Source organism: Odocoileus virginianus, chromosome 17, assembly GCF_023699985.2.
Source record: "Odocoileus virginianus isolate 20LAN1187 ecotype Illinois chromosome 17, Ovbor_1.2, whole genome shotgun sequence".
Taxonomy (NCBI): Eukaryota; Metazoa; Chordata; class Mammalia; order Artiodactyla; family Cervidae; genus Odocoileus; species Odocoileus virginianus.
The window spans coordinates 40,011,024-40,038,071 of record NC_069690.1 but is presented as its reverse complement, the minus strand read 5'-3'; the positions used below and the strand labels follow the sequence as shown (position 1 = coordinate 40,038,071).

The 27,048-nt window shown below is 53.5% G+C and overlaps 3 protein-coding genes across 5 annotated transcripts; all 3 read left to right on the top strand.

Moving 5' to 3' along the window:
• Nucleotides 1-321: 321 nt before the first annotated feature.
• On the top strand, nt 322-2,388 carry RAMP2 (receptor activity modifying protein 2). The gene is made up of 4 exons (XM_020888047.2): nt 322-744; nt 1,177-1,242; nt 1,702-1,813; nt 1,940-2,388. Exons 1-4 carry the CDS (start codon nt 645-647, stop codon nt 2,193-2,195), a joined length of 534 nt encoding a protein of 177 aa, XP_020743706.1. The 5' UTR covers nt 322-644; the 3' UTR covers nt 2,196-2,388.
• Nucleotides 2,389-4,927: 2,539 nt separating this feature from the next.
• VPS25 (vacuolar protein sorting 25 homolog) lies at nt 4,928-11,015 on the top strand. 2 transcript variants are annotated; one of them, XM_020888049.2, is made up of 7 exons: nt 4,928-6,081; nt 6,298-6,443; nt 7,266-7,319; nt 7,673-7,761; nt 8,189-8,304; nt 8,536-8,611; nt 10,398-10,484. In XM_020888049.2, the coding sequence occupies exons 1-6, from the start codon at nt 6,029-6,031 to the stop codon at nt 8,582-8,584; spliced, it is 507 nt and encodes a 168-aa protein (XP_020743708.1). In that variant the 5' UTR covers nt 4,928-6,028; the 3' UTR covers nt 8,585-8,611; nt 10,398-10,484. The 2 variants fall into 2 exon arrangements, with proteins under 2 accessions (XP_020743708.1, XP_020743707.1); XM_020888048.2 differs by lacking the exon at nt 8,189-8,304 and having other exon boundaries at nt 5,959-6,081; nt 10,398-11,015.
• A 977-nt stretch (nt 11,016-11,992) lies between these two features.
• On the top strand, nt 11,993-26,858 carry WNK4 (WNK lysine deficient protein kinase 4). 2 transcript variants are annotated; one of them, XM_070479461.1, is made up of 19 exons: nt 11,993-12,714; nt 14,164-14,336; nt 15,138-15,358; nt 15,799-15,956; nt 16,465-16,553; nt 16,633-16,849; nt 18,522-18,786; nt 19,009-19,130; nt 19,355-19,413; nt 19,491-19,608; nt 19,884-20,000; nt 23,763-23,900; nt 24,443-24,497; nt 24,597-25,174; nt 25,274-25,334; nt 25,444-25,852; nt 25,939-26,138; nt 26,302-26,399; nt 26,506-26,858. In XM_070479461.1, exons 1-19 carry the CDS (start codon nt 12,097-12,099, stop codon nt 26,506-26,508), a joined length of 3,699 nt encoding a protein of 1,232 aa, XP_070335562.1. In that variant the 5' UTR covers nt 11,993-12,096; the 3' UTR covers nt 26,509-26,858. The 2 variants fall into 2 exon arrangements, with proteins under 2 accessions (XP_070335562.1, XP_020743744.2); XM_020888085.2 differs by having other exon boundaries at nt 24,594-25,174.
• Nucleotides 26,859-27,048: the final 190 nt, after the last annotated feature.

Genomic DNA, 27,048 nt, shown 5'->3' with positions numbered 1-27,048 from the left:
TTTCCCTGTACCCCGTCCTCAGGCCTTCTCCCCAGGGCTGGCTCCCTTTCCTCCTCCTCCTCGGGTTTTGGCAGGCAGACTGACATCAGTGGGTGTTCCCAGGGAAAGGGAACTCTGAGCCCAGCTCCAGGCGCCCCTTCCCCCATGGCTCAGGGCAGCCGCAACCCCCAGCCTTAGAGACTGCAGCGTAGAGAAGCCCTCTGAGCTCCCAGCCCACTTCCTCTTTTCATTATCCCCCCACACACTCCCACCACCTCACCGAGAAAGAAAAGGGGCCACTAGAGTTCGGGGAGCAAATGCTCGGAGACCTGACGAGTCCTGGGCGCCACGCGGCCGAGCCCAGGAAATGGATCACGGTTCTGGGGTTACGAGGGGAGCTGTCCAGCCCCGCGGGGTGAACTAGCAGAAGGGGTGGGCCAACGCCGGCCAGGCGGAGGGAGCGGCGGGCGCCAGGGCCGGGTGGGGCAGCGACTCCCCCTCCAGCCCGCCGGCCCCGGGCGTCGCCCCCGCCCCCCACGTGGCCGCAGCCGTCCCAGCCCCCGCGAGGAAGCGGCGCGGCTTCCTGCGGCTTGGGACCGGGATATAGGCGCCCCCGCCCGGGCCCGGCTCAGCGCCGCCGCTCCTCCTTGCCTGCTTGCCGTGCGATGGCCTCGCTCCGGGCGGAGCGCGCTGTCGGCGGCCCGTGGCTCCCCGCCACCCGCGCCGGGCGACCGGCTGCGCTCCGCCTCCTCCTCCTGCTGGGCGGTAAGCGCAGCGCCCCGAGGTCCGGGCGGGAGGCGCGGGAGGCCCTGGAGGGGAGAGGGACTGGACGGCTTGGAACGGGCCCCGGCGTGCGGGTGCGGACCGCGCTGCTCTCTGGACGGTCCCCGGCCTCACCGAAGCGAGGGCGCAGCGCGGCAGCTTCCCACCTGGGGAAAAGCTGAGATGCCCGGGGCCCCTGTAGAAAGCTCTTGGGAGGTCTGGAGCTGGCGAAGAAGGAGGGGTTTTGAATGTGTGAAGGAATTGGTGCGGCCCCCTCTCTTCCTGGCACCGAGGCACCCCGTGGGGGCCTGGATGGCTGCTCTGTCTCTTCTGAGAGTAGCCCTAACTTTCAAGTCTCAGACCCCAACCCACACCCCGCTTCTTCCTGGTTTCACATCCCATCCTCCCATCTCCCTGTCCCTTTTCTGCCCACAGCTGTCCTGAAGCCCCAGGAGTCCCTGGCTCAGCTTCTTCCCACCCCAGACGGCTCCAAGTCAGAAGGTGAGTAGCCAGCGACTGTGGGATGGTGGTCCCCGGCAAGGAGGAGAGAGGTGAGTGGGGAGAGTTTCTTTCCCACAAGCCAAGCCCCAAACCCAATTGGTGCCCCTAAACTCCCTTCTGTTCTCTGTCTCAGGGTTTCTTGTCTTTCTACCTCTCATCCCACAAAGCCCCCAGCCAGCTGTGGCCCACCTCACAGGTGGGTTAGGATATTCCAGAAAAAGTGTATGTGGAAACTCTTGCCAGGCTGGAAAGTCCAGTGTACATGGAAGGCATTAAACTTTTACTGAGCTGGGACTCTCTCTTCAGCTGGGAGTATCTTGCTTGGGAAATTTTCTGAGGCTCTCTGGGTAGTTCCCATATATGAAGATAGGAACAGTGGTTCCACAATGGAAGTACCTGGATCAGAGGGTTTGGAGGGTGGGGCAGGATATGGTCAATGTGCAGCATCTCTGCCCACAGGGAAAACGGTGTTGGAGACCTATGGGACAAATGTCCTACAATGCTGGCACGATTATGAGGTTCAAATGGACTCTATCAAGAAGGACTGGTGTGATTGGGCCCTGATTAGCAGGTAGGGGCAGTGCTGGAGGGCGGCTTGGGCCAGGCGTGGGGCTTGCTCCCTGTGGGTGAGTGAGTGTGGGGCAGTCCTCTTTCTGGCCCCAACCCTTCCCTCACTCTAGTCCTCTCCTGTCTCTAGGCCTTATAGCTTCCTTCGAGACTGCTTGGAAAAGGGTGCAGAAGAGTTTGGCCTGGGCTTCCCCAATCCCTGGGCAGAAGCGATCATCTTTGAGACTCACCACATCCACTTTGCCAACTGCTCCCTGGTGCAACCCACCTTCTCAGATCCCCCAGAGGATGTGCTCCTGGCCATGATCATAGCCCCCATCTGCCTCATCCCTTTCCTCGTCACCCTCGTGGTGTGGAGGAGTAAAGACAGTGAAGCCCAGACCTAGGGTGGCAAGAGCTGTTTGGCAGCCATCTTACTTCTTTCCTTGGCCACCACCTGGTCTCTCCCCTCCCCTCCCTACTTCGTTCTCTCGCTCCCACCCTAACTGGAGATTCTTAAATTGGTGGAAGTGGAAGCTGGGTGGGGTCATCGTGCAAGTTCTGTAATCTTCAAAATAAACCTTTTTTTTTTTTTTCGGACGTTCCCCTCTCCATTCCAGTGGGAGCCTGTGTCCTTCCAGAGACTCTGCCATTCCCACAGGCCCTTAGCTCTGGGCAGGAGAGCTAGAAGAATCTAGATAGGTCCACTGTTTTGTTCCCTTACTGGCCCCTCCTGAACTCCCTCCCCCACCTGAAGGCCACGCCCCTATATCCCTTCCTCCCAAGGCCAGGCCTTTCCTGCCCTTACCCAAACCCAGCTTCAGGAAACTTGCAGGAAGAGACTCCCTTCCCGTCTGGAGAGCAGCTGGGGAGGTGAGGGGGGTGGGACGAGAGAGGACTCTCCGCTGTGACTTCTGCAGGGAGGGGGTGCCATCCAGAAGCCCTCAATTTTCCGCTTCCTCATGCCTCAGTTTACTCCTAGGGCCTGGTAATAGAAGCCCTGATGGAATCAACGGTAGTCCATCCCTAAGGACCTCAGGATGGAGGGCAAAGGCAGTGGGGGCTTCCTCTACTAGACTCACCACAGGACTTCCCCTCCAGGTCCTTGGCCCTCATCCTACATTGTCCTGGACCCTGGGTGGGTGTGGCCTACAGCCTGGCTATACACTGCCCTCTGGTGTCCACTAAAGCCAACAACCAGAAGATGGACATGGCCTGGAAGAAGCTCAAAACAGTTGTGAGATCAAAGACCTGTTATTCCCACAGCAACCACTAGTTCTTCATTGGCTGCTTCTTTTAGCTTCCTCAGCCCTGTTTATGCTCCCTTAAGACACTTTCCCACTGTTAAGGGCCATACCTAGCAAGCGACCCACCATTTCTGTATACAGACACTCCTGTATGTTCCTTAGATGGTGAGGCCCAGGTCTTACCACAGAACCTTCACTTTCAGTTCTCCCTGGGACAGACCTGCCAGGTCATCAGAAACATCTAGACAGTAGCTTTGTTCTTTACAAAATGACACCTGTAAAAAAATAAAACGACACCTGTTTATTCCTTGAGGCAACTGGCACCTCTTTAGGAATTCTCCTTCCTTCCTGGTTGAAATACCTGCCTCCCTGAGTACATAGCCACTTCCTGGGACATGCCTGTCTATTCCACAGATACATGTGGATATATATGTACATATATGTGTGTGTGTGTGTGTGTGTATATATATATATATATATATACTTCCTGGAATATATCTATTTATTCTCTGAAACACACTTCTCTCAAAACACATCTGTCTCTCTAGAAACACCTATCCCTAGGACATTTTGAGGTTCCACCATGAGAATCTTTGCTCTATTTCCATAATACATCTATCTTCTCCAAGGATGTATCTGTCCTCTTTTTGGCCCATATTTGCCTTCATGCATCTTACTAATATACAACAAAAGCATGCCGGCGTAAGTCACTGTAAATGGCCTATTGTGTTGGGAAGACAAGTTAGTTAAGGCTTGGTTCTGCTTTGATGTCTTTCATCTGGCAAGGGAGCTGACATGTGCACAAATAAACAAAAACAATGGAATGTGTGATGAGAATCATGCAAGGAATACAAGCCAAATGTCATCTGAGTGTTAAGGAAGGAGTCACATTTAGCTAAGGTGCAGTCGAGGTGAGGTCATAGGAGGGTGACTGTGGAGTTGGCATCTGACTAGGCCTTAAACGGAGAGGAATCTCCTATGGGAGACAGTAGAAAAAGAGATGAATTAGACAATTATTGCAATAACCCAGGTTTGAGAAAACAAGGGCATGAACCAAATGAGTGCTGAATGAAGGAACAGAAAATAATTTAAAAGTAGGAAAAGGCAAAATAGGGGAGGGAATTCATAGGGTTTCAATATGAAGGTGAACAAGAGGAGAGGTTCGAGCTGACTCTGGCTTTGAATTTGAGTTACTAGGACAATGATGGAAGTAATAATATTTAAAGGGCCATTAAGAGGAGAAGCTGGCTTGAAGAAAAGGATGTATAATATAACAATGGAACAAGATGTAACGAACCATAGGGAGTTGGAAGTGGGAGTGGTCTTGTTGCTGCAGGTAGTAGAAAAAAGTTGGAGTTAGGAATACAGGTTTAGGAGTCCCCTGCAGAGAAATGCCACGTGAAGCCATGAGAAGGATGAGAGTTCCCAGAGAGAAGGTGTACTAAAGAAAGCTGACATCCTTAGAAAACATGCACACATATACAGTGAGGACTAAAGAATACAAAAGGGAAAGATCAGAATCAGCAGAACAAGGATAAAGCAAAGCCAATGGACGCAAAGGAGATGGTGCCCTTTGAGAGAACATTATCCACTGAAGGGTTCACTAATTTAGTCATTCAACAAATATTTATTGGACACTTCTGTGGACCAGGGACTGTACACAGTAAAGGATGGACTTCGGTGGGGGAGATGTTAGAGATCAGACAGGAAATTGAGGGTGGTAGAGTCAAGGAAACTACAAATTTTCAAGTAGGGATGACCTCAGCATATGTAGACTAGAGGAGCCAGGAGAAAGGGAAAAAGAAGGGAAGATGATGCACAGACAAGTCCTGGAGGAAACTGGAAAGGAGAGGCAAACAGATGCCAAAGGGTTGGCCTTGTCAAGGGGGTTCCCTGGCTGTCCAGCCGTTAAGACTCCGCACTCTCACTGCTGAGCTCGGGTTCAATCTCTGGTCTGGGAACTAAGATCCCACAAGCTGTGTGGAGTGGGCAAAGGAGTAAAAGTGAAAGAAATTGAGAGATGAATTTGAGTATGGTGACAGAGAGGAAGGACTAAGAGGTTCACATGCATGGCCTCAATCTCATAAAAATAGAAGAGATGGGCATTCTGCAGAGAGGCAAGAGACGGGAACTGGTGGAATGGCTTGATGTGTGTGGAAAATTTTGAAAAGTTACCTTAAGGAATGTGACAGGGAATCAATAAAAGACAAAGCATCACTGGACTGCACTGATAGAACAACAGTGAGGTCAGTCAGGGAATCTGAGGCTCAGTCAGAAAGTTCTGGTGATTTTTTTTTTTCCCCTGTCAGTAATACTCCAGGGCTAAGGCGTGAAAAAAAGATTGAGGAATAGGTGGGCAGCGATCGACAACTCTGGTTTGGAAAATGAAGAGCAGGGAGGCAGGCAAGGGGACAGAACTGAGTAGTCTAGGCTAGGCAAGAAGTCATATAAGACCAATACGGTCCCTGGACTTGAGACTAGAAAGTAGAGGACATGGGAGAGGTGAGACAGAGGTGGCTATGCTCAAATATGGCAGCTCTGAATCATGGAAGCAGAGCCATTTCCAGGGATAAAAGCTACAAATAAGCTCATGGGGAAGATGGAGTCGAAGGACACAGGAATTGATGGGAACTGTGAGGGGTTAAGTTAAAAGCGACACAAACGTTAATATTAAAAGAAGCCCCGTATAGTGGAAACAAGCCTAGGCTGGGTTCTGGAGACCTGGGTTCTGTTTGCAGTTCTAACCGTGCCACTTCGGGGAAGTCACTTCCCTCTCTGACATGGAATCAGAAGACTTCTCGGGGCCCTTTCTGCTCTAGCCCGTAAGGATATGGGATAATGGCAAGAAACCGGCTGACGAAGATCCCTCCGGTCGGGCCTCCTCTCTCCCCAGAGGCTCCCGGAACCTTTTTGCAGCGCTTTCGGTCCGGACGTGCCGGAGCGGAGACCGGAAGTCCTCTGCCGGCGGGTTCCGGGTTTCCTGGGCTACTACGATGGCGATGAGTTTCGAGTGGCCGTGGCAGTATCGCTTCCCACCCTTCTTTACGTGAGGCTTAGACCCCGAGAAGCCCCGTTGGACCTCCCTCCCCTCCCCTGGACCCCGGGCTCAGCCCTAATGCTTCAAATGGGGAGGGGGAGAATGGACCCGGTCGCCACTATCCGCAGTCCCTCACTTTCTTCCCCGAATGCGCCTCTGGCAAGTGCTGCCGCTCGCCCTCTCTCAAGTCCTCTAATTTTGCGCCCCACCCGCTTCACCCGGCAGGTTGCAGCCGAACGTGGACACTCGGCAGAAGCAGCTGGCCGCCTGGTGCTCGCTGGTCCTGTCCTTCTGCCGCCTGCACAAACAGTCCAGCATGACGGTGATGGAAGCCCAGGAGAGCCCGCTCTTCAACAACGTGAAGCTCCAGCGTATCCTCCCTCGGGCGCTTCCACAGCCCACACACATGCACTTCTACCTTTCCCACATGCCCAGACTTCACACTCCCTCTCACTCACAGAAGACAGGTTCCCATCCAGACCGGCCTTGGGAAAGAGCCCTTTTGTGTAGCTGACATCCATTCCCGCCCCCTCGCCCCCCCACCCCCGACGCCAACCCCAATGCAGCACCAACCCCCTCTTGTCCTAGACAGTGATGAGTACCTAGGTGTCGTTCAGATCTTACAATTTCGGCCCTGAAGCCAAGTACCAGGGTTTTTCAACCTGAGCCTTTTTGACTTGTTGAAAGTTAAGTCCTCTGTATGAGGCTCAAACTCTAGCATTACCTTTAGTAATTTTCTCCGCCTACTCCCCTCACCCCAGGAAGAAAGGATGGTTTTCTTTTGCTGCCTAGTTCATCCTTGAAATATCTGGACAATGGTTGGAGGAAGGAGAGAGGACAGGGAGTGCGAAATGATAGTACCTTTCATTCTCTAAAGCTTTTTTTAAAAAACAAAAACAAAACACTTTTTCTTTTTTGATTGGCATCTTAGGGCCCACTGCATTGAAAGCGCGGAATTGTAACTACTAGACCACCAGGGAAGTCCCTAAAGCTTTTCCTTTTAATCAGACTAGTTTCTCTTTACCTTCCTCCTCCCCAGTATGCAGGAAATTGCAATTTACATCCTGTTGTGGAATTGCACATCTCAGTGTGTAGGAGGGAGAAGAATGGTACTTGGTAGCATGAGCCTGGCTGTGAGAAATTTCATCCCACCAGTTCATTCCTTTAATGCCGTTCCCTTAACCTTAAACCAGGGAAGCTGCCCGTGGAATCAATCCAGGTTGTCTTAGAGGAGCTGAGGAAGAAAGGTGGGTTCAGTTCATCAGATTCCTTATTTTTCTTCCTAGTGGGGTTTTCCTGCGGGCAAATTAGCACAAGTCTTTTCTTCTAAGGACTTTTTTTTTTCCTCTCCTGGCTTGGAACCCAGAGTGTTCTGTACAGTAGCCCAATTCCCTAGGTTCTTTTCCCCCACTGGCTTACAAAATTGAAATTTCTCCATCTGTGCTCCAAGACCTGAAGAAGAGAATGGATGCCTTGCAGATAGTAAAACAATTTTTGAATTGCTCTTTCTGAAAGCTGAGTCTCTTCCACTCTGTTCCACCTTTAGTTTGCCTCTTTGTCTCTTCTTGGAGCACGATGCTTTCATAAGTATCTTTTGCAGGGAACCTCGAGTGGTTGGATAAGAACAAGTCTAGCTTCCTGATCATGTGGCGGAGGCCAGAAGAATGGGGGAAGCTCATCTATCAGTGGGTGAGACTATTCTGACACAGTGACCCATGGCAAAGGAGAATGACTCTATGCTCAGCAGATAGCTGATGTTTTCAGAGCCACACTGAGCAAAATGGGAGAGGGCAGAAAGAGGAAATGTAGGTCTTCCAGGCGGGCCTCTTTCAGTGACTCAATTTCCCTGGCTGCAAAGAACTTCCCTGTCTTTGCCAGTAGAAGGCCAGGGGCTGTGTGAGGCCATGTTTGGAGAATGCAGTACTGGGAACCATGAATACCGTTGTTGGCTGGGGCCTCTGGCCACAGAAGATAAATGGGGAAAGGAAGAGAAAAAAAAAAACACAAAAACCTGGACCCCCTCCCCCACCACATCCTTATGGGGCTGCCCACAATATAAATGAGACTTTCTGAACCAATGTGGGTGTGGGGACAGCCTCTCTCCCCTGCATTCCAGGTCACCACCAGTCCTGAACATTCCCAAGAGAGAGAGGAGGGGAAGAAGCATCAACAACCCAAATATAACAAATACACACCACCCATTCCTGAACAGGAAAACAACCAGGATGAGAGGTCATTCCTCAGACACGTGAAGGCCTGTGGTTTAGTGGTTCTGAGCATGTGTGTACATGTATAAATATAGCACCTGTAGGGTTTGTGGGTTTTCGGCCACTCCTCTAATGAGGTGACAGCTCTGGTTTGGGAATAAGTATCATTCCTGGGTCAGAGAGGTGGAGCTGGTGAGTTTGCCTTCTCCCAGGAAATTCCTGGGTCTTACTCAGTCCCTGTATTCTGTGTCCATAGGTTTCCAAGAGTGGCCAGAACAACTCCGTGTTCACCCTGTATGAACTGACCAATGGGGAAGACACAGAGGATGAGGGTAATGCTTTTCCCTCTCCCCCCAGTTTTGTCATGTGAATTCTCTCTAATCTTTGTTTAGTTGACATTCAAATTTCCCATGCTTTTGTCTCTAAATTCCAAATACTAGATAATACAAAGGTTGTTAACCCATGTGCAAGATGCTTGTAAACCACCTGAATTCACATGCAGAACACCCACAGTCTTTGTCTGTGGGGGTGTATATGCATTTCAGTTCAGTTCAGTCGCTCAGTCATGTCTGACTCTTTGCGACCCCATGAATCGTAGCATGCCAGGCCTCCCTGTCCATCACCAACTCCCGGAGTTTACTCAAACTCATGCCCATCGAGTCGGTGATGCCATCCAGCCATCTCATCCTCTGTCGTCCCCTTCTCCTCCTGCCCCCAATCCCTCCCAGCATCAGGGTCTTTTCCAGTGAGTCAACTCTTCGCATGAGGTGGCCAAAGTATTGGAGTTCACTTTCAGCATCAGTTCATGAGATAAAGTCCATATTTTAAGACTTAAAAAAAAATTTTTTTTGGCCATGCCACAGGGCATGTGGGGATTCCCCAACCAGGTATTGAACCTGTGCCCCCTTCAGTGAAAGTGTGGAATCTTAACCACTGGACTGCCAGTGAGGTCCTCCATGTTATACGATGTTGAAGGGTGTCTGTGACCCATGAAAAGTTAAGAATTATTGGTGTAGATGCCGAATGAGGAACCAGGGCAGAAGATTAAGCCTGAAATCTCCATTCCTTGTTGATTCAGGCCTTCTTTTACCCTTTATTCATATAGAGGGTTCAAGATCTGTGGGTGTCAGCTGAAGGGATTGGGCCAACACCCCCATCCCCAGTCCTTTAGAATACTTTGGTTTCTGGCCAGACCGGGATTTGTATACTCTTTGATTTAAATACTCTTAGCTCTTTTATCTCTGACTCCATATGTTGATCCCCAGGATCATCAGAAGTACCAATCTGAGCTGGGTAAAGGGGGCACCTCCCCTTTCTGCCAGGCCTGACTGCCCCAACAGTTTACAGTGCTTGGCTTTCCCCCCTTTCCTGCAGGCCTCTGCTTGCTACTCCCACCATCATGTCATGACTTCAGTGCTGCAGCCTAGCCCAGCCCACCACTCAGGCCAGGCAAAGCTGAAGGCTTCCTTGGAAAGCAAGCTCCCTGACTCAAGAGCTGGGCCCTGCAGGGGGTGTGGTGTGCAAGCCTGTTAGGACTTGCCTGCTGCCTCTCACAGCTCCCTGCAGTATCTTGCTGTGTCTCCAGATACTCAGCTGGCCCTTGGCTCCCAGTTTTGTTCTTTTTTTTTTTTTTTCACTAGGATAGGGCAGATATCTGTGCTGGACCTTTGCAGTCTCCTGGCCAGAAGCATGGCTATAACTCTCTGTGTTAGGATAGGTCCTCCCAATGGGTACAGATGCAGTTAGGGACAGCATCCAGTGACAAGAGCCTTCACCTCCCTGGACTTGATTATCAGGACCCCTTTTTTGTGGCTCACAAGCAAATGGGGTTATTCTTGAATATTGAGACATTAATGGGGGGATCATGTGAGAGTGTGTGCAGGCTTTGAGTCTGACAGAGGAAACAGGAAGGGGGGGAAATAGCGTGAACTCTCGTTTCATGTTGACTCAGGCTTTCTTCCACCCCTTACTCCTGAAGAATACCCAGAAAGGGTGGGTGGTAGCGGTAGCAGTACTGATGGCCTGGAAAGTTCTCTGCTTCCAGCTCAACTGCTCTCCTCAGAGGCCTTGAGCCCCTAGGAGCTGCATGTCCCTGACTGCCCATCTTTCCTTGTCCAGAGTTCCACGGGCTGGATGAGGCAACCCTACTGCGGGCTCTGCAAGCCCTCCAGCAGGAGCACAAGGCCGAGATCATCACCGTCAGCGATGGCCGAGGTGTCAAGTTCTTCTAGCAGAGACCTGTGTCCCTTTACTTATTACCTCCTACCCTGCCAGGGCTTTCAAAGGGAGACAGACCAAGTGTCTCCACAGACTGGATCTATGACTCCACCTGACTCAAAAGGGCTCTAGTCCACGGGTGGGTTTCCTAATTATCCCATTTGTCTGTCCCTGGGATCCAGTGAGGCTGAGGTGCCAGGGAGGGAAGATGTGCTTCTCCTTGTCCCACCTCTCCTGAGCCAGGGTCTGAAACCCAACACTTCACTTGTGTCATACACGTAAGTACACACACACATGGCCTGCACAAGCTTCTGTCTTTTTCCCCATCCCCACCCTCCACCCCCTTAGCTGCTACTGCCTGCTCTCTCAGGCTGGTGCTGGATCATTCCTAGGGGATGGGCGAAGCCCTGGCTGCAGGCAGCCCTCCAGGCAGTGTGAAGATAGAAGGCCCAGGAGGGGGCCTGGCAACGAGAGCTGGGACCCAACACTGATTTATGATTATTAAAAAGCTTAACCCCACTGCTTACTGCTGAAGTTACTACTGGAGTGTGCAAGGGGAGTACTGTGATCTGTGAACCACGCTGAGTGAATCCCCACCTACCTTAGGGGAGAGGGCCTCCGGCACTGGTGGACTCACTGAGCCTGTGGGTTGACATCTGCTGGGTGGGCTGTGTGGGGGAGTGCTGATAGAACACAGCTTGAGGACAGACGGCTTTCTGTCTCTGCAGTGGAGTAACTTAATGGCTTCCCCTCCCTCACCGTCTCCCTGTGGAAGTCCTGAACGACGCCGAAGCCCCTCCCTCCATCCATCTGCTCTGGGTCGGGTAGTTGAGGCCAAGGGGAGCTGAGGGGGAGTAAACCGGATATGGACTTTGGTTTATTGGAAACTTTGGCAAACAGAGGGGTGAGGAAGGAGAGCCCACAGAGCAAAAACAGCCACTTTGGTCAGGGCCAGGCTGTGGTTAAGGTGGGGAGTGGAGAGGATGGGTGACCCGGTCCTTGGTTTGGGGGAGGGGCCGGCTCTGGGGTGCACACACCCATCCCTGCGCAGCCCCGAGGGACTGCGACATGGGAGAAAACCAGATCTTTCCATTGACCTCTGTATTGTCGTCCCGAGGCCATTCTGGACGATTAGGAGGGGGTGGCGCTACCTTATCTGGGGCGTGCAGACGAGTGGTAGCCTCCTCCTCACCACGCCCCTTTTCTAGGGTCGGGGAGCCGCGGTCACGTTTCATCTCCCTGTCCTAGTACCGTGCTCCCCCAAACAGGTCTGCGCACTCTTAGTGCGCGAGGACACACCGCCTCTCCCCGGGCTCCAGCTTCGGAAAGAGACTGAGGGCGGGTGCTCCGGGAGGCCAGGAGGAGGAGGGCCAGCGGCCGGGGGCGGGGCAGTGGCAGAGGTGAGGGGCTGCGCCAGGGGTTCCACTGTACAGGCAGCTCCGAGGGGGCGGCTCTGGGGGGTAAGGGCGGGGCGGGGGCGGAGCTGCGGGGCAGGCCAGCCGGGGCTGGGGCCCCAGTAGCTCTGCCGGAGCACTGCGCACCCAGCCAGTCGTCCTGTCAGGCCGCCCGGCTTACCGCCTGCAGCGCCCGGTCCTTCCTTATGCTGGCATCCCCGGCCCCAGACACCGAAGTCCCCATGTCCCAGGCGGAAGCTGACCTGCCCCTGCGGCCCCCGCCGCCCCTCGCCGCGGCGGGGCCGCCCCGCCTCGGGCCCCCTCCCCGCCGGGTGCGCCGCTTCTCCGGGAAGGCTGAGCCCCGGCAGCGCTCTTCCCGTCTCAGCCGACGCAGCTCAGTCGACTTGGGGCTGCTGAGCTCTTGGTTCCAGCCAGCCTCACCCGTTCCGGAGCCCCCTGAACCGCCGGACTCCGCTGGTTCCGGCCCGGCGATGAGCCCACCGCCCAGTGCCGAAGAGCCCTCTGAGGGCACGTGGACCGCGGGCGCCCCAGTGAAGCCTGCAGACTCCGAGCGTTCGGAGCCCGCGGGCTCCACAGGAGGGTCGGGGTCCCGGGAACAGCCGAGGATCACCGAGGCGGCGGCAGCCCGGGAGCGGCGCCGGGAGCAAGAGGAAAAAGAGGACACGGAGACCCAGGCTGTGGCAACGTCCCCGGACGGCCGATACCTCAAGTTTGACATCGAGATTGGACGTGGCTCGTTCAAGACGGTGTATCGAGGGCTGGACACCGACACCACGGTGGAGGTGGCCTGGTGTGAGCTGCAGGTGCGGCTGGGCGCCCCCTCGGTGACGCCACGGGACGGGACCTTTGGAGGTCTTGGGATGGGAGATCCAGGGAACAGCAGCAAGGGGGATGTATTTTTCCAGTCAAATGTCTGGACACTTGTCCCACTTGCTCTGATGGTCCATGGACCTGGCTGATTCCAGGCTGCAGAAGGATAAGCTGAGGCAGGTGGTGTGTGGTAGCTCCCCTGTGGATATAAGACATTCTTACTTTACAGGCTCCATCTCAACCCTGAGAGCTGGAAAGAAAATAAGATGGGAAATTGGGTAGGGAGCCAGCTCAGACCTGAGGGGTGGCTCACCATTTTCCTGCAGTGGTTACCCACTGTCTCCTCCTCTCCCTTCCCCTTAAGTCCTGAGACCCTCAGTGTGACCCTGATCCTCCTTTTTCCTTGCCCTGGATCTTTGCAGATTAGAAGGCTGGAATGATGGATGGAGGCCAGGATCTGGGACAGGGTCGTCTCCATTTCCAGAAGATGTAGGGCTATTGTATCAGGACAGGGCCTTCCCACATCCCTTCTGGAACAAACTTCTGGACTTCCCCATGGCTGGGGGAAGGGGAGACAGGGAGCTCCAGCCCTGGCCTGAGTCCAGTTCTGCTCCTCATCCTACTGCCTACCTGAGCTATCCTCTCCCCAGACCAAAAGCACTGAGCCCCATGGGGTTTAGGGGTATGCTGGCTTGAAGGACCTTCCTCCCATAGGGGGGAAACCCAGTTAAGTCTGAGCTTTGGATTCATATTGAGGGGACAGAGCCTGGAGGAAGGGTCCTCCCCTCCAGCCCTGGCACTGAGCTTGCCCCTTGTGCCTGCCAGTGCCACACCCCAGGCTCTAGGCCAGGCCAGGAGAAGCGGCCAAACCAGGGGTGGGAGGGTGGGGAGGGAGATGGGGGAAGGCAAGACAACTATGGGGCAGGGGGCGGTCTCCTGGCACCTGGTCTTGGATGCCTTCTCTCTTTGTCTGTACCTCCCTCTGCAGCCCTTCTGCCTGGATCTAGCAGTTACCAGTTTCTGAGGCCAATCCCCTTGCCGGCCCCAATTCTCTGCCCGCCCGCCTGCCTGCTGCCCGCCTGCCCCTGCCCGCTGCCAGCCCCGGGGCGTCCCTTCCCGCTCCACGGCCGGCCTGGGCGGCTACAAAGGCGCTATTGAGTTCAGAGCTCCTGGACCAGGCTGCATAAAAGCTCTTGTGTCCATAAGGGGGTCCAGGGGGCGGCCCCAGGCCCATAGTGGGCGTGTCCTTGGAGCGGTCCAGCGGGGGCAAACCAGGAACTTGGGGTCTACAATCCTGTTGGCGAATGATGACACCCACCCAGTCCCATCCGTTGGCTCCTACCCTCACCACTCCTCCAAGTCCCGCCTCATGTGTCCCCGTCCCCCTCTTCGTGGGGGCCCTGGGCCTGAGGTGACCGTGACCCCCGTCCCCTACCCCACAGACTCGTAAACTCTCTCGAGCCGAGCGGCAGCGATTCTCAGAGGAGGTGGAGATGCTCAAGGGGCTGCAGCACCCCAACATCGTCCGCTTCTACGACTCCTGGAAGTCGGTGCTGAGGGGCCAGGTTTGCATCGTGCTGGTCACCGAACTCATGACCTCTGGCACGCTCAAGACGTGAGCTCCGCGCCTGCTGGTGGTAGTTGGGAGGACTGGTGGTGGGAGGTCGCCACTGCTTCTGGAGGAGCCCGGCCTCCTCAGACTACACGCAGGTCCCAAACCGGGCTCACTTTCTCTCATCCTCGCCTCTTGAGCGTCTGGAGGCCTGCAGTGCCTCCTAAAGAGTCCTCCACCATGCTACCTCTCTCCTCTCCAAGCTAGCCTATCTTCCTGCAGCGCGCGGGAATCTGGGCTTATCACTTCTCTCCTTAAAACGCTTCGACTTATCCCACCGCCCTCCGGATAAAGTCCATTCTTTCTTGCGACTGCTCACAAAGTCCCTATAGGATCCAGCCTACGCTCCGGACAAATCAAATTCCCAGCACCTCCTCCCACCCTGCGCCGTCACTTGTCTCCGTGCCTTTAAGCACGCCTTCCCTTCTGCCTGCAAAGTCTTCATCTCTTCCCATTTTCACCCTTGAACTCCTATTCATCCTTCAAGACACCACAGAAAAGTTATTTCCTCTAGGAAGCCCTCCCCCACGTCCGGGGCAGCTAGTCATCCCTTCCGGCGCTTCCACGGCACCTTGGCGGCGGCCATATCTTGAATTTACCTGTTTTGTAACCTTCTGTCTACCCGCCACACCCCCTGACTGCCTTTCTGTCTGAGGCCGGGCGCGGATCTGTGCTAGGAGAAGCTAGCGGCCGGTGCGTGGGCGGGAGTGGGTGGGGCTACGGGGAGGGGAACCTCCCAGGGGTGGGCTCCCCCCGCATCTTGTGTGTCCCCCGCTATGACCCTAGCTGTGCGCGCTCCCCTAGATACCTGAGGCGGTTCCGCGAGATGAAACCACGAGTCCTTCAGCGCTGGAGCCGCCAAATCCTGCGTGGGCTCCATTTCCTACACTCCCGGGTACCCCCCATCCTGCACCGAGATCTCAAGTGTGACAACGTCTTTATCACCGGCCCTACGGGCTCCGTTAAGATCGGGGACCTGGGCCTGGCCACGCTCAAGCGCGCCTCCTTCGCCAAGAGCGTCATCGGTGCGTCCCTCCAGGAGGATCCTTGCCATTCCTACCCTCCGTCCCCTTCCCCTGTCCGGAGAGAGCCTGGGGACCCTCTCCCCCAGTAGATTTAGAAGGGGGTTAGAGTTAGAACCCCTCCACGGAGTTAGAAGACCACGGGGAAGATGGGAAGACTTGTGGCATGTTCTCTTCCCCACAACACCCCCACCCAACACACACACACACACACACACACACACACACACACACACACACCCAACACACCCACCCACACACCCACACACACACACACACCCAACACACACACACACACACACACACACACACACACACACAATGAGACGGGGTGGGTCTCTTGCACTCCAGAATTCGCGGGGTTGCCCCCACCCCCGCTTGTACTTTCAAGGAGAGGGACGAAGCCAGAAAAGAGTCACTGACGTCTGCTGTGGATCCTGCAGGGACCCCGGAGTTCATGGCCCCAGAGATGTACGAGGAAAAGTACGACGAGGCCGTGGACGTGTACGCGTTTGGCATGTGCATGCTGGAGATGGCGACCTCGGAATACCCCTACTCAGAGTGCCAGAATGCCGCTCAAATCTACCGCAAGGTCACCTCGGTGAGAGAGGAGAGGGAATCACAAGTCCCCCTTCCATTTGCCTGTCCCAGCCACCCCGCGGTCATTGCCCTTTCCCTTAATGAAAACGGGCTAGGCACAAAGACGCCCTGGTTATTGGATGCACTCACGGCCCCTCCAGTACAAGCTGTTTAGAATAACAATGTGTGTAGCGCTCCCTAAAGATTACAGATGATTCAAATACAATCTCGATCCTTTCCGCTGCCCCGCGGGGTGAGCAGGGCAAATGTTCTGCCCTGCATTTTACAAATGAGGACACCGGCTCAGCGAGAGCCTGGTTCAAGGTCGCACTGTCGATACGTGTGTGTTGGGGGGAGGGGGGGGGTCGGGGCGGGGGGACTGGGATTTTAAATCACAACTTCTAAACGCGGACCCGGTGCTTTGGCAACTGGAAGTGCTGCCGCCTTGGGCTGGGGCGGGGTGGGAGGGGGAGGTCAGCAGAGAGCTGGGGCACAGAGAGCGGGAGGCCTCATGCTACCCCATTCCCCAGGGCACGAAACCCAACAGCTTCTACAAGGTGAAGATGCCCGAGGTAAAGGAGATCATTGAAGGCTGCATCCGCACGGATAAGAATGAGAGGTGGGTGGAGGGGGCAGGGCGGGAGGGGTGTTGGGGGGGGGCGGCGGCGGGGCTCGGCTCACGTTGGCACCGCCCTCAGGTTCACCATCCAAGACCTTCTGGCTCACGCCTTCTTCCGCGAGGAGCGCGGCGTTCATGTGGAGTTGGCGGAGGAGGACGACGGAGAGAAGCCGGACCTCAAGCTCTGGCTGCGCATGGAGGACGCGCGGCGAGGGGGACGCCCACGGGACAACCAGGCCATCGAGTTCTTGTTCCAGCTGGGCCGGGACGCGGCCGAGGAGGTGGCTCAGGAGATGGTGAGCAGAGGACAGCATGCCTGCCCCGTAACTGGGCATGTGAGGGGCGTGTGAATGTCAACCGGAGGAGCCAGTGCCTTGCGGGTGCGATGTCTGGGTGGTGGGCTCAACCAAGTCCTCTCCGAGTCTCCTACAAATGTCTCCCTGCTGCTTTCGCCTTAACGCACCTGCGGGCACACCTAGTGTTCTCCGCAAGTCCAGGATTTCCTTTTTGCAGTCCTGGGTCCCTGAACCTCCCTGTTTTAACTTCCGGCTGATCCGGTTTTCCCAAATTGTCCTTCTCTCCTAGTTATCTATTTTTCTCTTTCTTGTTTTCCCCACCCCATCTTTTTCTTGATCTTGCTTCATGCTTGGAACCGTGCATTTGAGAAAGCCTGTCCGCTCTAGAGTTAAAGTTAAATGCTTCTTTCCACTTCAGCAAGCCCTGCGTTACGGGACGGGTCTCCATCAGTTTTGTTTTATACCAGGATACATTCCCATCTTTCTCCTCCACTAGGCTCCAAGGTCCTGAGGGCAGAGACTGTGTGTATTGACCCTTCTGCCCCTGACAGTGCATAGCACGTGATGGGAGCTCAGTTAATCACCCACATCCTAGAGCCCTTTCATGTGCATCTGATGGTTGTTACCAACCCTGCATAGAGTGATTTTATCTGATTTACTGCTGAGGAAATGAAAGCTCAAAGAAGCTGAATATCTTGTACCAGGTCCCAAGCAAGTAAGTGGCACAACTGACTCAGGTTGTTCAGATTTTGAGTCAGCTCATCCTGCCCCACCTCCTTTACCTGCCCAGTGAAGCTTGTTATTGAAATGAATAAGGATAATGAATAGAAGCTGGTGGACCATGAGAGGCAGAAGATGCAGGAGTGGTTTAGGAAGGTCTGAGGTGGTAAGGGAAAGAGTATGATATTCTTGATGGAAAAATGCAGTTGAAAGGGTGGGAATCATCTATTGGTGGATCTGGGTCAAGAACGTAAGAATGTGTTTGAAATAAGACATAGGAGTCAGTCTCTGTAGCCCAGCTCAAACCTGACCTGAGATTGGGACCTGATCCATTACACACAGAGGTTCTTGACTTTGACACTAGTGACATCATTGTTTGGGAGACTGTGCTATGCTGTTGTAGGTTGTTGAGAAGAATCCCTGGCATCAACTTAGTAGATCCCAGTGGGATCACCCCCCAAGTTGTGACAACTAAAAATATCTACAGTATTTTTCTCCACCCCACCCCTCCCCGCCAGAGCAATTGACTTAGAGTATAACCTTGAACTGGTCACTTACTTTACTTATTTCTAAAATAGGGTTGATAAGACCTATCTCAGAAGGTTGCTGGAAGGATTTAATGATGATATGGTAAAGAGTTACCAGTTGGATTTCTCTGGTGGTCCAGTGGCTAGGACTCCATGCTCCCAATGCAGGGAGTCCAGGTTTGATCCCTAGTCAGGGAACTAGATTCCACATGCTGCAACTGAAGATCTTACCTGCCACAACAAAGATCCAGTGCAGTCAAGTAAATAAATGACTTTTTAAAAAAATGCCAGTTGTGGACACAGTGGGTAATCAATATATGTTTCTCCTCTTGTATATCCTAGAGGCCTCAAGAAGGTGTCCTGATGCTTTGTTGGGAAACGGTGAATCTCACTTCAAACTGTGTTGCTCACCCTTCCAACTCCAGGTGGCCCTGGGCTTAGTGTGTGAAGCTGATTATCAGCCAGTGGCTCGTGCAGTGCGTGAACGGGTTGCTGCCATCCAGCGAAAGCGTGAGAAGCTGCGCAAAGCTAGGGAGTTGGAGGCCCTCCCCCCAGCGCCGGGACCCCCACCAGCCGCTGTCCCCATGACTCCTGGTCCCTCCGGTGCCTTCCCTCCTGAGCCCGAGGAGCCAGAGGCAGACCAGCACCAGCCCTTCCTCTTCCGCCATGCCAGCTATTCATCTACCACCTGTAAGTCACCTCTGACATCCCAGAACCCTTGACCTCTGCCCCCCTACCAAGTTGTTCAACCCAACAGCATTGTCACTTACCCAGTCTTCCACATCTAGACAGTGCTCCTTCTGGGAAACAACTCTCCCACACCCCCAGATCCCCTCCTTGCTCAGGCAGTCCCCTGCTCAGCCATCACCCCCCTTTATTTCCCCTTTTTTGATCCCCTCCCTCCCCCACCAGCGGATTGCGAGACTGATGGCTACCTCAGCTCCTCCGGCTTCCTGGATGCCTCAGACCCTGCCCTTCAGCCTCCTAGTGGGGTGCCATCCAGCCCCGCTGAGTCCCATCTCCGCCTGCCCGCGGTGAGAGGGGGTCACATGGGGGGGCTCCCAGCCATTCCAAGCCCACGACCTAGCTCTCATCCTGTAAAACCCAACACCATGACCCGGCCCCATGTCCTTGGAAATCCACCACTCTTGTCCTCATCTTTATTCCCTCTGCCTAATACCCCAGCACCCTTGATATTATCTTCCTGGAGCCCAACAGTTATCCTCCCCTGATCTCACAAACCCATATCCTGTTTCAGGCTTTCGCTTTATCCATTCCACGTTCTGGTCCCGGCAATGACTTTTCCACTGGAGAGAGGTAAGTTCTGGTCTGAGTGGGGGCTTCAAGGTGAGCTCTATGGAGCTCTGGGGTCCATTGTCTTTTCCCTTTTCCAGTTATGCCTCAGATGCAGCATCAGGCCTTAGTGATGTGGGAGAAGGGATGGAACGGATGAGGAGACCCCCAGGGAAAAACCTCCGGTGTAGACCCCGATCCCGGCTTCGGGTCACAAGTGTAAGGAAGGGGCACAGGAGTTCAGGAATAACCTACAGGACCTGGATGGAACTGTCAGAGGGAGGGGTGTGCGGTCCGCCAGAAGAAAGGGTGAGAAGCACTGTGTCACTCCTACCCAAGAGGCCGCCGGTCATGTTTTCAGTATGAGACTTTGGGGGCAGAATCTGCTTCTCTCCGGTTCCAATCTGGCCATTGTGACTTGGGTGGAGAGGGGTGGGGACACTTGATGAAGACAGAGCTTGACCTCCTCCCCTCTGCTGACTTTGACCCTGAAGGTCTCAGACCAGAATGACAGAGTGGTTGAATGCCAGTTGCAGACGCACAACAGCAAGATGGTGACCTTCCGATTTGATCTGGATGGGGACAGCCCAGAAGAGATTGCAGCTGCCATGGTGAGGGAGAGATGAGAGCACAGTCTATAGATTTGAGACAAGAGTCTCCCTCCTGATGTCCCCGGGTGCTGAACTGCCCCACCACCCCCACAATCCAATGACGGGTTTCAAAGCTGCCGGGCCCTCAGTGCAGTGGCACTGAAGACTTATGTGCCCTTGTTTGGGAGGAGATTTCTGTTTATCCAGGGAGGTTTGGATCCTCAGCTGGAGCAATTTGAGACTAACACAAGGTATCTATAAGTGCTGCGGTGAAGTGTACACTAGACACGTGATGCTGTGGTTATAAGGAAAGGATCAGCAGTGGAAGAGGAAGGACTCACGCAAGGTCTTGACAGATGGGTCAGAATGGCAGTGATGAGTGGAAAGGGTGTGTCTGGTGGTATGGCAAAGGAGAGGCATGGGAACAGGGAGTGACTTGAAGTATAGGGCTGGGAGGGCTTCTTGAGGAGACCTTTGTCACTGGAATTAAGGGTTCCTCTTGGAAGCAATAAGATCCTGCTGTAAAGCAGAGAACTATATTCAGTATCCTAGGTAGTAACCATAATGGAAAAGAATATTAAGAAAGTGTGTGTGTGTGTGTGTGTGTATATATATATATGATCACTTTGTTGTACAGCAAAACTTAACACAACATTGTAAATCAATTATACTTCAATTTAAAAAAAGTTTTGTAGAAGTGAGGTTGGGCATGTAATATGTGCTTAAGCATGTAATGTGAGCATGTAATGTGTAATGGAGTCTTAAGAGTTAGAGTGTAACACCATAAGAATAGGTTTTAAGAAGACGGTTCTGTTGTGGGATGTGGGAGAGGGCTGTGGGTAGGGTATCCAGTTGGGAGATGGATGCAAGAAGCCAGGTGTGGTCCAAGCAGAGAATGGATTATGGGGGAGGAGGAAGGAAAGGGGTGAATCTGGGGGTTATTTTGGGAAAATAACCTACTGTGTCATCCAGTGATTGATTGACATAGTACAGTGCACATGGAAGATGGTCAGTAAGTACTTGATAAGTTGATATGAGAGGGAGTTAGGGCGAGGGATATCAAGGGTGACCTGTAGCTTGGAGGAACTCATGGGAATAGGCCATCAAGGAGATAAGAAGTTTTAAAATGAGAGTATGGCTTTGTTTTTTGGAGGGGGATGAGCTTGGATGACTGAGGGGCAGGCAAGATAAGATCCTGCATAAGTAATCAGAATATGGGTCAGGCAGGACTGGGAGAGGAGTGGATCTGGGAGTCTCAGCACAGAGTTGAACACGAGAGAAGATGGACCTGCAAAGCCAGAGGCGTAGAGGAGTATCTTAGTAGATACCCCCAGTTCTGGAACGGGGAGCAGGGATAGGTTATCAAAGGACAGAGACGGAACCTGAGACATAGAAGGAACTCTGGAATATTTTAGTAAAAATGGAAGAAGGAGATTGCTTCCAGGAGGCATAGGGTGAGGCCTGAGGCAAGACCACACTGGCTTTTGTCAGGAGGAGGTCTTTGTGGGAGACCAGTTTCAGTGGAGTGGGGGCGGTGGCTGCCAGCCTCTGGGGTGCGGGAGGGAAGGGAATGGAGTAAACGTCAGACTTCAGGAACTCCCTCTGAAGCTTCTTCTCCATCATGTCATTCAGCTTGTGTCTGGGATTAAAACAAAACAGCACCTGGCATGCAGGCTTATCAACTTCTGTCAAGCCACTCAGCCCTTCAGGAATCTTTCATCCAGCCACACTGGTTTCTGAATGGTCCTCTGGAGAGGCCTATGTGCCTTTTCAGCTTCTGCTTCCATCTCTTCAGGGGTCTCTCTCCATGGGAGCTTTCTCTATGAGCTTTCAGGCCCAATTGAGATCCCATACAACCAGAGGGACCCTGTCCCTCAACCCAGGGTCCATTGCCTTCTTTTCTTTCCTTACTAGCCCACCCTCCCTTCCTTGGCAGCAGAATTCTCTCAAGACTTTAAATTTGCTTTTTTGCCCCCAAATCGACAGTGGCTACCTGTGGTTACAGAGTAAGGTCCAAATTCTGCAGCGTGGCCTTTAAAATTCACAGCACTCTCAGCTGTACTTCAGTCTTTGCTATTTTGTGAATGTGCCCTTTGCTGCCTCAGAACAGTGCAGAACAGAGGAAAGGATGGAGGTTCACATAAGACCTGAGTTCCAACTTCAGCTCTGTTAGCTACTAATTTGGCAAACTTGGACAAGTTTCTTAACCTTTCTGAACAGCATCAGTAAAATGCAGGGGATGTTACTTATTTTGCAAAGATGTTCTGATGGGCTTCCCTGGTGGCTCAGATGGTAAAGAGTCTGCCTGCAGTGCAGGAGACCCGCCTTTGATCCCTGGGTTGGGAAGATCCCCTGGAGAAGCAAATGGCAACCCACTCCAGTATTCTTGCCTGGAGAATCCCATGGACAGAGGAGCCTGGAGGGCTACAGTCCATTGGATAGCGAAGAGTTGGGACGCAACTGGGTGACTAACACTTCTCACTTTTCTGATGTAATATATAAGAAATGATATAGCATGTATGAGAAGTGAAATGATAAAAGTATGGGAAATGTCCACATGTGGTAGGTCCTCAATAAAGGGTTGCTTTTCTTAGTCATCCTTTAAGGCTCAGCTCTGGAGCCATCTCAGCTCCCTGCTGTCCCCTGAAGTGGTATGAACTGCTTTCTTCTTGGAATGGTGTTTTATTTTATTTATTTCTACTTATTTATTTATTTTTGGCCAAGCCATGTGGCAGATGGGATCTTTCCCCACCAGGGATTGAACCCAGGCCCCCTGCTTTGGGAGCACAGAGTCTTAACAACTAGACCACCAGGGAAGTCCTGGAATGGCATTTTTAAAAATCATGGTAAAAAACACGTAAAGTGTGTCATTTTAACCGTTCTGAAGTGTACGGGTTAGTAGTGTAAAGTATATTCATATTGTTGGGCAATAGGTCTCTGGAACCGTTTTATCTTGCCAATCTGAATCTCTACCCATTAAACAGTGGCTCTCCCTTTTCCCCTCCGGGAATAGCACTTTTATCTGTACCTCAGTCATAAATGCCTTGCCTGCCTTAGACTGGCTTGCAGTCTATCGAGTTATGTATGTGTGTGTCTCTTCCACTAAGATTTTGGGCTTCTTTGGGACCAGGACAGTGTTTTCTGCTTTCTTGTTCCCTCAAAGAATCTAGCCTATGCCTGGTGCATAAAACACTCAATAAGTGTTTGCAGACCTGAATGCTGGCGCATAAAACACTCAATAAGTGCTTGTAGGCCTGAATGTTATATTTATCACATATTGCCTTATTTTTACTTAACTCTGTGGAGCTGTGTGTATGTGGATCTGTGTGGCACATTTTATAAGCTGTATGAGAGCAGGAGTTGTGTCCAAAAGCAGGTGAGGCATCAGTGGAAATATAACTCAGGTTTTGGCTTTAGACAGATCTGGGTGCAAATCCCATGATCTTGGGAAGACTGAACTGCACCTCGTTGAGCATTGATTAGTATGACTCTAAAGTAGGCGTGTTCATGTAGACCACAGTAAGCTGTTGTTGGTGTCAAATGTGATAAGATACGTAAAGATCTGGTATAAACACGCATGCTATGAGGGTTAGCTCCCTTCCTCTACGCTGTATTTCTCCTTACAACCACACAGTGCCTGGCACACAGTTGATGTTTACTAAATACTTGTTTTAGATTGATGAGCAGAAGCAGTGGGGTGAAGGGTTGGTTTTTTAAAGAGTTCACTTTGGGACAAGTGGAATTAACCGAGCCCCCCTTCCCCTTCCTACTGACACTCACCAGGTGTATAATGAGTTCATTCTGCCCTCGGAGCGAGCTGGATTCCTGAACCGGATTCGAGAGATTATCCAGCGAGTGGAGACCTTGTTGAAGAGAGATACTGGCCCTGCGGAGGCTGGTGAAGACCCTCTGAGTCCCCAGGTCAGACCCCTGTGGGCACCTCCAGGGGGATGGGACTTTGCTACAGGCTTAATTACTCTTTGCCTCCACCAGCCCCCTTGGATCTAGCTTGTCTTCATCTCTAGGATCCCAAAACAATGGCTCTTCCCCCATTTGAGAGTTTGATGAAAGCCATGGACTCTTGTTCCAGAAAAATGTGTTCAGTACATACTTTTAACTCAGTATTTTGTCATAATTTCAGACCTACAGAGAAGTTACAATAGTTGTACAAAGAACTCCAGGGTGCTCTGTCTAGATTTGCTAGTAGTATTTTGTTACATGACCTTTAGCCTTCTCCCTTCCTCTCTCCCCATCCACCTGTGTGCATGCATTCTTTTTTTGGAAACATTTAAGTTGCACATGTCGTGCCCCTTTACCACTAAATATTTCTTGAAAACACTTTTGAATCCCTTGAAACTCATCTGTGGACTCATAGAGGCTCATGAGTCCTGGCTTAAGACGCCCAGCCTGGAACCTTCCATCTAAGACTCAACTCTTCCCACTGTGACATTTCTCTCTCTCAGGAGGAGCCAGCACCACTGCCTGCTCTCCTGGGGTACCCCTCAGATCCACCTAGGGGTATGTACTGCATTCTGTCCCTACTCATTCCACCCCTGGGGTTGCTCCATGGGACTGGACGACTGGAATCTCAACCTTCCCTCCCTCTCTTCCCAGCAGAGCTCCAGAGCAGCACCTCCCTGGAGCAGAGATCCTGGGCAGCTTTCTCTGCCTCCACATCTCCTGGAACCTCCTTGTCTTCTGGAAACTCCTTTTCTCCTGGAACCCCTGTTTTCCCAAGTCCCGTCCTTCCCATCACTTCTCCCCCATGTCATCTCAGCCCCTCCTCATTCTCCCCAGTTTCTCCTCAGGCCTCCTCAAATCTCTCTCCACACCCCCCAAGCTGCCCACTTCCATTCCCCCCCAGTGCACCCCAGTTTCCAGTCCCATCTCAGTTTCCACAGAGTTCTCTCCTCCCCGATTGTTTCCAGGTCACTCTCACTCCTCCTTCCTTTGCCCCCTGCCCCTCTGCTTGTCCCCTCCCCTCCACCACTGCAGCCCCTCTCCTCTCTCTGGCCAGTGCCTTCTCTCTGGCTGTGATGACCGTGGCGCAGTCCCTGCTGTCCCCGGCCCCTGGGCTCCTGTCCCAGTCTCCTCCAGCTCCTCCTGGTCCTCTCCCTAGCCTGCCCCCTCCCACTCCCAGTACTCCTTGTGGCCAGGAGCGGCCTTCATCGCTGACAGCTGAGATGGAGAGTGAGGTGAGTAGGAAACCAAGAGGGATGATTGGGCGGCAGGGGCTGGGGGCGGGTGGGCTTCACTCTGGATCATTTCTCTACTCACAGACCCACACTTTATAGGCCTCTCCGAATCTTGGTCAGTCACTCCCGGGTGAAGCCAGATTGGCGCCCATCTCGGAAGGTGAGACCTTTGAACACTGACCCTCCCCTGCCCATCATTCTCAGTGACTTTATTTCCTACCACTGATTTCTCTTCCTTCTTGCCTGATGCCTTCTTTGTCTTGCTACAGAGGGAAAGCCTCAGCTTGTTGGGCGCTTCCAAGTGACTTCATCCACGGAGCCAGCTGAGCCTCTTCCCCTGCAGCTGGCATCCCCAACTCCCTCTGGCTCCCCGAAGCCTCAAACCCCTCAGCTGACCTCGGAGAGCTCGGACACGGAGGACAGTGCTGGAGCCAGGCCAGAGGCCAGGGAGGCTCTGGCTGAAAGTGACCGTGCAGCTGAGGGCCTAGGGGCTGGAGCTGAAGAGGAAGGGGACGATGGGCAGGGACCCCAAGCAGGGGGCAGCTCTCCACCCCTGAGCCATCCCAGCCCAGTGTGGATGAGCTACTCCTGTAACAGCCTGTGTCTGAGCAGCGAGGAGTCAGAGAGCAGTGGAGAGGACGAGGAATTCTGGGCTGAGCTGCAGAATCTTCGGCAGAAGTGAGTCGGGAGAATGGCGGGCAGGAGGTGGACTTGCCAGAGCCAAGTGTTGGGCCAGCCCTCTCACGGCCCTGGTGTGTCCTCAGGCACTTGGCAGAGGTGGAGGCACTACAGACACTACAGAAACAGGAAATCGAGGACTTGTACAGCAGGCTTGGGAAGCAGCCCCCGCCAGGGATCGTGGCCCCTGCTGCTATGCTGTCCAGCCGCCAGCGCCGCCTCTCCAAGGGCAGCTTCCCCACCTCACGGCGCAACAGCCTGCAGCGTTCTGAGCCCCTGGGCCCTGGTGAGACAGAAGTCACCAGCTCCCATCGTTCCAGGGTCCCCTCCCTAGTGATCTGACCTTCTTTCCGGCCCTGGGGGTCTGCCCCTTGGTGTGGGGGACTAGCCCCCCACTTTCCCGTGGCCCCTCCCCTCATTGAGTGCTCTCCCCCCCATCCTGCACCCAGGCATCATGCGAAGGAACTCCCTGAGCGGCAGCAGTACCGGCTCCCAGGAGCAGCGGGCAAGCAAGGGGGTGACATTCGCCGGGGATGTTGGCAGGATGGTGAGGGCGGGCCCCAGGGAGGGAGAGCCTAGGGAGTGGTAACTGGCTTCGGCTTCAGCCTCCTCCGGCTCTGGAGGTTCCTTAGGACTTCTTCTTTTCCCTCCAGTGAGTTCTGAACAGAGGCCCTGTGTCTCACCCACACCTGGGCCCACCATGGAGCTTGTGCCCTTAGAATCTGCTGACCAGCACAACCCTGCAAGGAAGACCTCAGCACTGAGGGAGTAGGCAGCCAGACGGGCATGGACAGTGCTGCTCCCCTAGAAGAGCCAAACATGTGGGAACTGTTTGCTGTGTGTAGAAGGTGTACGTTCTGTAAATCCTCATCCTTGCCGCCTCCCCAGCAGAGAGAGAACCACTAAACAGTCCCACCCGAGTCCAGATGCTTCTAGAAGGCACACTCCCAGTTGGGCAGGAGGAGGGAGAATTAGTAGCAGCCAATAAAAATTCTGGAACCTAGAACCTGGCGAATCTGTGTGGATCTTAGAAACAGGGCAAAGCTCTGTGGGGGAACTTCCCTGGTGGTCCGGTGGTTAAGGACCCATCTCTCAGTGCAAGGGACTAGGGTTCCATCCCTAGTCAGAGAAGATTGCACATGCCACAGGGCCGCTAAGCCCATGTACCACAACCGCAGAGCCTGCACGCCCTGGAG